General features: G+C 32.9%; 2 protein-coding genes across 2 annotated transcripts; both read left to right on the forward strand.

Annotated features, from left to right (window-relative positions):
* The first annotated feature begins 212 nt into the window (after window positions 1-212).
* On the forward strand, window positions 213-2,689 carry LOC103490511 (NADPH-dependent aldo-keto reductase, chloroplastic-like). Its single transcript, XM_008450055.3, has 7 exons — window positions 213-394; window positions 635-685; window positions 1,002-1,078; window positions 1,302-1,389; window positions 1,542-1,817; window positions 1,905-2,156; window positions 2,250-2,689. Exons 1-7 carry the CDS (start codon window positions 269-271, stop codon window positions 2,331-2,333), a joined length of 954 nt encoding a protein of 317 aa, XP_008448277.1. The 5' UTR covers window positions 213-268; the 3' UTR covers window positions 2,334-2,689.
* A 383-nt stretch (window positions 2,690-3,072) lies between these two features.
* On the forward strand, window positions 3,073-6,176 carry LOC103490519 (NADPH-dependent aldo-keto reductase, chloroplastic-like). The gene is made up of 6 exons (XM_008450064.3): window positions 3,073-3,337; window positions 3,673-3,723; window positions 4,069-4,145; window positions 4,927-5,014; window positions 5,118-5,393; window positions 5,569-6,176. The coding sequence occupies exons 1-6, from the start codon at window positions 3,221-3,223 to the stop codon at window positions 5,899-5,901; spliced, it is 942 nt and encodes a 313-aa protein (XP_008448286.1). The 5' UTR covers window positions 3,073-3,220; the 3' UTR covers window positions 5,902-6,176.
* The last annotated feature ends 1,029 nt before the right edge of the window (window positions 6,177-7,205 follow it).

Raw genomic sequence — 7,205 nt, forward strand, 5'->3', positions numbered from 1 at the left:
TTAAACTGAAAAAAGAAACTTGTACTTTTTATATTTTAGAAAAGGCAAAAATGTTCAGGAAAGCTAAAATGCTTTGAAAACGAAAATAATTAAAAAAAAAGAAAAAAGAATTTTTGGAAAATAATAATATTATTTTCTTTTAGAAAAAGTGAGCGTTGAATGCAACCGATTCCCAGACGAAGCTCTATAAATTTCGAACAAAAAATCCATTTCGTAAATGTGATTTCATTTTCATTACTCCAAAACTTCCTTTTCTTCCCCTCCCAAAATGGCTTCCGAATCTCAAATCTCCTTTTTCTCTTTGAACACCGGAGCTAACATCCCCTCCATCGGACTCGGAACTTGGCAGGCAACTGAAGGTCTCGTCGGTAACGCCGTTGCTGCCGCCATCAAGGTTCTTTCCTAATTCCTTCTCCTTCTTTCTCTTTCCCTCCTACTTTTAATCACCGGTACTAAGTAGTAGGATTCTTGAAGTAAAACTGCAGGTCATAGCAAAACGAATTCAACTCATATTTTGTTTACTTTGTTAAAACAGAGTACAGGTTTACTTCTAATGTTGAAATTTTGTTGCGGATTATGATTTTTTTTTCTAGTCAGATTATATATCTAAATTTAGTGTGCATTGTTGATGCAGATCGGATATCGACATATTGATTGTGCTCGAGACTATGGCAACGAGAAAGAGGTAATTGTATCTCTTTCTAATTCAGCTTAACCAATTTGCATGGCTTTCATTTACATTATCTGTTCTTGAAATTAGGGACTAACTTACTAAATGTTGATTTCTGGAAGATTTCTTTTGTGTCTTTCTTCATTTCTTTGCTTGATGTTTTCATGATATAAGTTATAAACTAGACTGCAAGCACCAGACTCTGTTCAGTCTCTGATGCTATAAGATTGAGATATTGTTCATTTCACTCTCTACATTTTGGTTTTAACTTAAGCTTTTAGGATTTGGGTAATGGAAAAGGTATTTGATAATGTATTATTGTTTGTGGCAGATTGGTTCAGTTCTCAAACAGCTTTTTGAAGAAGGTGTAGTTAAGCGTGAGGATTTGTTTATCACTTCCAAACTCTGGTTTGTTCTGCATTTCTAGTTCTGCTGGTGAAATACTATTTTTTTTTTCCAAATATTAGGGAACTAGCAACAATTTTCACTTTCCCTGCTTTAGTGGATTTCCTTTTTGATTCCTTAACCTTATTTGGACCTTACAATTTGTTTCATTAGTTTTTGATCCTAATGATAAAAGGATGAACAAGAGGACTGTTAGTGAGTTTAATGGGATAAAAATGACCTGCAGGTGTACTGATCATGCTCCAGAAGATGTTCCAGCAGCACTTGACAGAACCTTGGAAGATTTGCAGCTTGATTATCTTGATCTATACCTTGTATGTATTGCACGGCTTTACTAAATAATTGTTCTTAAAAGCTTCTACTTGCTCTAGCTATCAGTTTATTTAGCAACTAATGTGCTGGTTTAAAAATATTTTGTTTGTTAAACAATTTTGTATATTTACGAACGGATACTTCTTGGTTGTAGATCCATTGGCCAATACGGTTGAAACATGGATCTACTGGCTTGGCCCCTGAAAACTTTCTTGCCCCAGACATACCGAGCACATGGAAAGCCATGGAAGAACTCTTTGATTCTGGAAAAGCCCGAGCTATTGGTGTAAGCAATTTATCCACCAAGAAGCTCGAAGATTTGCTGGAGGTAGCTCGCGTTCCTCCAGCTGTCAATCAGGTGGAGTGTCACCCAGGATGGCAGCAGAACAAACTACGTGAATTTTGCAAATCAAAAGGAATTCATCTAAGCGTGAGTAGCGAAATTAACCTGAATGTTTTTCGTTAATGAGTAGTCTTGTTTTGAATGGCTTACACTTTGGCTCCCAACTTAATGCAGGGATACTCTCCATTGGGTTCACGTGGGTCAACTTGGCTCAAGGGTGGGGATATTCTTGAAAATCCAATTCTTAAAGAGATTGCCGAAGAGCTTGGTAAGACTCCTGCACAAGTTGCCCTTCGCTGGGGACTACAAAAGGGTCATAGCGTTCTTCCAAAAAGTACTTCCGAGTCTAGGATCAAAGAAAATTTCGACATCTTCGACTGGTCCATACCCGAAGATTTGTTTGCTAAGTTTTCTGAGATTGAACAGGTCAGTAAATATTGTTGCATTTCTTGTTTGTTTCTCCCTATATTTGTTATTATGTTAATGAACTAAGATCCACTCTGTTCTTCACTTGGTCAGGCAAGAGTTCTTAGAGGAGAAATGTTCATAAATGAGAATTCTGTGTACCGCACCGTCGAGGAATTGTGGGATGGAGAGATTTAAATCTGTGGTGGAGGGTAGAAAGAGAACACGTTTGGCCGTGTTTTGTTGTAACGAAAATAATTCGAGTTTGATTGTTAATGATTGTTGGGAAACTTCATGGCGTAGGTTTCATTTCAAATATAGTGTGTGTGTGTATGTGTGTGTTTAGAGGCGTCTTAATGGTTCTTTAAGTAATGCCGTATGTTTTTAGTTCCTTTTAGTACAAAAGCTTTTCCTTTTCCTCTGTTCTGGGACAATAACTGATATGATGTGTTAGGCAAAGGCATAAAGTGTATAACTTATATATATGGTAGAAGTATTAATAACTTATCTTAATCAGATTTGACGAGGAAAATTGCAATCCCATTTAATATCAATATTGTTTTTAGGTTTCTCTGTTTTTGAAATTTATATCCACTTTCATTTTTAACTATACTAACTTGAAATTTGGAGGACATTTTAAATACAATAAAATCTTTATTTATGAAATTAAAAAATATGATTATTCATTGACACTAATTTTTAAAAGAGAGTTGAGAAGATAAACCATCACGTGATGGTTAGTATTTTATTCAAGTACAATTAAATCTATTATGGTTTAAAATGAACTTTAACTCAATAATAATTGACTTTCGTAATAGGGAGTGAAATGTTCAAAACTCTCCCTATAACATGAGGTAGATAGAGATTCCTTGTCTTGTGGCGTAATTCATTGAAATGGAAAAATGAGAACCATAAACAAAAGTGTTAAGACAATGGAAGACAAAGAGAGACCAAAAAAAAAAAAAAAAAAAGAAAAAAGAAATTAATTACCTAATTTTCTCCGTTCAATATATACTCTTTTTTCCTCACCACATTTGTAATATGAAACCATAAACTTTGAGAATAAACAAAAAAGAAAAAAAAAAATGGAGAACGCTTTGCATTTTGATCTGAATACTGGAGCAAAAATTCCGGCGGTCGGCCTTGGAACTTGGAAAGCCCCTCCCGGCGTCGTTGGGGAAGCTGTCAAAACCGCCGTCAAGGTTTCCTTTCGTTAATTATATTTCATTATATTACATCAATTTCTAATTTATCAACAATTTTTCCATCCTAAATTTATGAGTTTCAATAGTTTATCTGTGCATTACTCAAACTTAAATTTGTGCAAAAATTAAATTTTGCATTAGTATAACAAGTTAAGAAGGGTAAATACTTGGTATGCTCTCTCCCAATTTAATATATTTATTTGTTATTTTAGTTCAACAAAACAAAGGTATGTTCCAATATATTCAATTTGAGAAAAATATGAAGCTATAAAAGTGTATTTAGGGTAGAAAATAGTAATTAATGTTCTAACTCTCCCTTTCTCTCTATGCAGGTTGGTTATAGGCATATTGATTGCGCTCATGTCTATGATAACGAAAAAGAGGTTTTTTCTCCCTTTCCCTTTTAATTCATCACATTCAAATGACTTCTTCATTCTTACTATTTTTGTTTTTGGAAAAAAGTTACCTTTTCTGTTCATACTTTTTGATTTGGTTTGAGAATAAAAATAATTCAAATCTAGAAAAAAACAATTCTAAGATCTGACCGTAGATCATTTTGAAATTTAGGGATCAAAAAACGTATGAATTAAAAACATTAAAAAGTTATTAGCCATTAAGAACATAGACCAAAACTAAAAGTTAAATTTGGTGAACAAAATTGGATTGTGAAATGAGTAATAAATGTGGTTCAAGAAGGTTTTGTTTGAATACAAACTTTGTGTTTGCAGGTAGGAGTAGCATTAAAGGAGCTATTTTCAACTGGTGTAGTCCTGCGAAGTGACATGTTCATTACTTCTAAACTTTGGTATTTTTCTTACTTAATCAGTTAAATGAAATTAAATGTTCTTTTAGTTAAAAGAAATTAAACAACAAATGGTCTAAAATGAATTTAACTCAACCATTGTTAGTGAATTTTGATCATCTTAGAAGTTAATCGTAGTTCATCTGTCCTTATAAAAAAAGAAGAAAAAAAAGTCTAGAAGAAGAAAAATAAATTAAAATTAAGTTAAGATTGTGTTTGGTTTAATTTTTCAAGTATTTAATTTTAAAAATCAATCATTTTAAAAAATGGAAGGATTTGACAACACTCAAAATAACCTTTTAAAATACTCTCAAAGTTAGTTCTAATAAACTTTAGGTTAAAATAGTATTTTGGTTTTTATACTTTGAAATTTGTTTAATTTTAGTTAAATTTAGTCTTTTAAAGTTAATTTTTATTGAAATTGATTAAATAATCACAAATGTCCATACAAAGAAATACAATATGTAAATATGTTTTTAAAATTCATAGTGAAAATGCTAAAAGAAAGATTATGACAAAACTATAATAAACTAGTAATAGAAACTGAATCTAAACTATAATAAATTAATAATAAGAACTAAATTGAAGATTTATTAAAAGTTCACATTTTAAAATATAAACACTAAAATTGAACAAGTTTTAAAATATAAGACAAAAAGATGATATCTTAACCTAGATTTTATGGACAAAGTTTAAATAAAACTAATTAAAAAGTATAGTTTTTCTCTAGTTAATTTAAATGGGCTTTAAATGAACTGAAGTAATGATTCATGGACTCAAACAGGTGCAGCGATCAAGCACCGGAAGATGTGTGCAAAGCATTGAGCAAAAGCTTAGAAGACCTTCAACTTGATTACATTGACCTCTACCTTGTATATATATATACCTTTTTTTACCCTACTCTCATTTTCTTTCTACGACGACTCCTTAACGACGAATGAAATGTTGATATATATAACCATATTTATTATGTAGATACATTGGCCATTTAGAACGAAACATGGGTCCAGAGGGTTCGCTCCAGAAGTGATGGAGCCGTTGTGTATAGCGGAAACATGGAACGCGATGGAGGGGTTGTATGCATCTGGGCAAGCAAGAGCCATTGGTGTGAGCAATTTCTCAACAAAGAAGCTTCAAGATTTGCTTAAAATTGCAAAAGTTCCACCTGCTGTTAACCAAGTTGAATGCCACCCAGTTTGGCAGCAGCCTGCCCTTCACAACTTGTGCAAATCCACTGGTGTTCATCTCTCGGTACTAAATTACTACTAAATTTTTTTTTCACTTGAATCAAGGATTAAAATATCATTGTAGATATGGGTTACTTTTTAATTTATAGACTATAGTTTAGTCGTTGCTGGAGACCTAATAATTATGTCATGTTGTGCACACATAGTGTTGTAATGGCTAATGGGGGTGTGAAATGCAGGCATATTCTCCATTGGGATCTCCAGGGAGCTGGCTGAAGGGTGAAATATTGAAGGAACCAATACTGATAGAAATAGGTGAGAAGCTTAACAAATCAGCAGCACAAGTAGCCCTTCGATGGGGGATTCAAAGTGGCCACAGTGTTCTTCCGAAGAGTGTAAATGAGTCAAGAATCATTCAAAACCTTACCTTATTTGATTGGTCAATTCCACCTGAGCTCTTCTCTAAATTCTCTCAGATTCATCAGCAACGTCTTCTTCGAGGCGATTTTGCTGTCCATCAAACTCTAAGCCCTTATAAATCCATCAATGACCTTTGGGATGGTGAAATTTGATATATACATCAGTCAATGTGAAAAATATTGAAGCAAATGCGTACTCTTTTCTCTAACTTGTATTACATATCTTTTTATTAGGATCCCATTTCATATTCATATCGTCCCAAAGTTTGTTAAATTTTGTAATCATAATTTCTTTTCTTTTTACACCCTTTTTGATTAAGTTTATAGTTGTTTTCTTGGTTAAGAAAACCACATAAGAAAATTCTCGAAACCTTCGTGATCTTTATAAGATGCATGGCTACTCCTTTCCTCTTATATTTGTTTGTCAATTGATATAAACAAATTCTTGACCATTTGCCTTTTACTATTAACCGTGTTATATATATTAATTTTAGAATAAAGTACACTTTTGTTCACTCAAAATTTGAAGTTGATTTCTACTTAGTTCTTGAAATTTCAAAAGATCCAATTTAGTTCCCTAATTAATTTGTAAAGTATTATTTAATTAGTTTGTTTTTCTGGAAAAAAATCATAAATAATACCTCTAGTATCTATCTTTTATAATTCTCTTATTTGCACTCATTTGTAAAACATAAAAATGTCATCTCTTTGGTCAAATATAAATAGAAATATCAACATATAACAACATTCATATTGTTGTTATATATTTTGACTAATAAGATGTCCAATTTTATATCAAAAGTCAAACCAGTAGATCGACTTATTTAAACGATCGATCAAAACTATCGACCACGTTGGTACTGGCCTCGATTCTCCTCGTATTTTACCCAACAAAACTAGCTCACAGTTCGCAATATCTGACCCCCATACTCCATACAACCAATATCAAATTAAATACCCAAACATAAAACCCCAAGGAAAAGCTTATAATTCAATATAACACATCCAACAAGACATATGTTTACTTAATTTGCTTTCAAATACACATATTTCACACTTGAAGACCCAAAAAAGGGGGGGGGGGGGGGGGGGGAAAGACACCATATATTTCAGAAATAACTGTTGGCCTTTTGAATTATTTAGCTAAAGAAAAGGGAGGAGATGAAGGAAGCAATACTCCCATTCCCAGACACAGAAGAAAGCATGGATGGCAAAATTCCCTCTGTGATGTTTGTGCCATAGTTTTGCTGATAATTATACTGAGGAGGAATAAGTGTTGTTGATGGTGGAGGATAAGGATAAGAATAATCATAACAAGGATAAGGATGAACATGTCCATGCTCATAATTAATGTACCCGGCACCATATTTGTAATTAGGAGGAACACCTTGACCTTGGTACTTAGGATATCCTTGATGAGGATAAGGATAACCATAGCTGTAACAACCATATGGATT

The sequence above is a fragment of the Cucumis melo genome, chromosome 8 (assembly GCF_025177605.1).
Source record: "Cucumis melo cultivar AY chromosome 8, USDA_Cmelo_AY_1.0, whole genome shotgun sequence".
In the NCBI taxonomy this organism is placed as follows: domain Eukaryota; kingdom Viridiplantae; phylum Streptophyta; class Magnoliopsida; order Cucurbitales; family Cucurbitaceae; genus Cucumis; species Cucumis melo.

Excerpts from the sequence above, each read along its gene's own strand:
- LOC103490511 (XM_008450055.3), top strand. The coding sequence starts at position 269 with ATGGCTTCCGAATCTCAAATCTCCTTTTTCTCTTTGAACACCGGAGCT. Across the intron at positions 1,079-1,301 it reads TTTATCACTTCCAAACTCTG|GTGTACTGATCATGCTCCAG; the intron begins GTTTGTTCTGCA and ends AATGACCTGCAG. Across the intron at positions 1,390-1,541 it reads ATTATCTTGATCTATACCTT|ATCCATTGGCCAATACGGTT; the intron begins GTATGTATTGCA and ends TCTTGGTTGTAG.
- LOC103490519 (XM_008450064.3), top strand. The coding sequence starts at position 3,221 with ATGGAGAACGCTTTGCATTTTGATCTGAATACTGGAGCAAAAATTCCG. Across the intron at positions 3,338-3,672 it reads CTGTCAAAACCGCCGTCAAG|GTTGGTTATAGGCATATTGA; the intron begins GTTTCCTTTCGT and ends CTCTCTATGCAG. Across the intron at positions 4,146-4,926 it reads TTCATTACTTCTAAACTTTG|GTGCAGCGATCAAGCACCGG; the intron begins GTATTTTTCTTA and ends GGACTCAAACAG.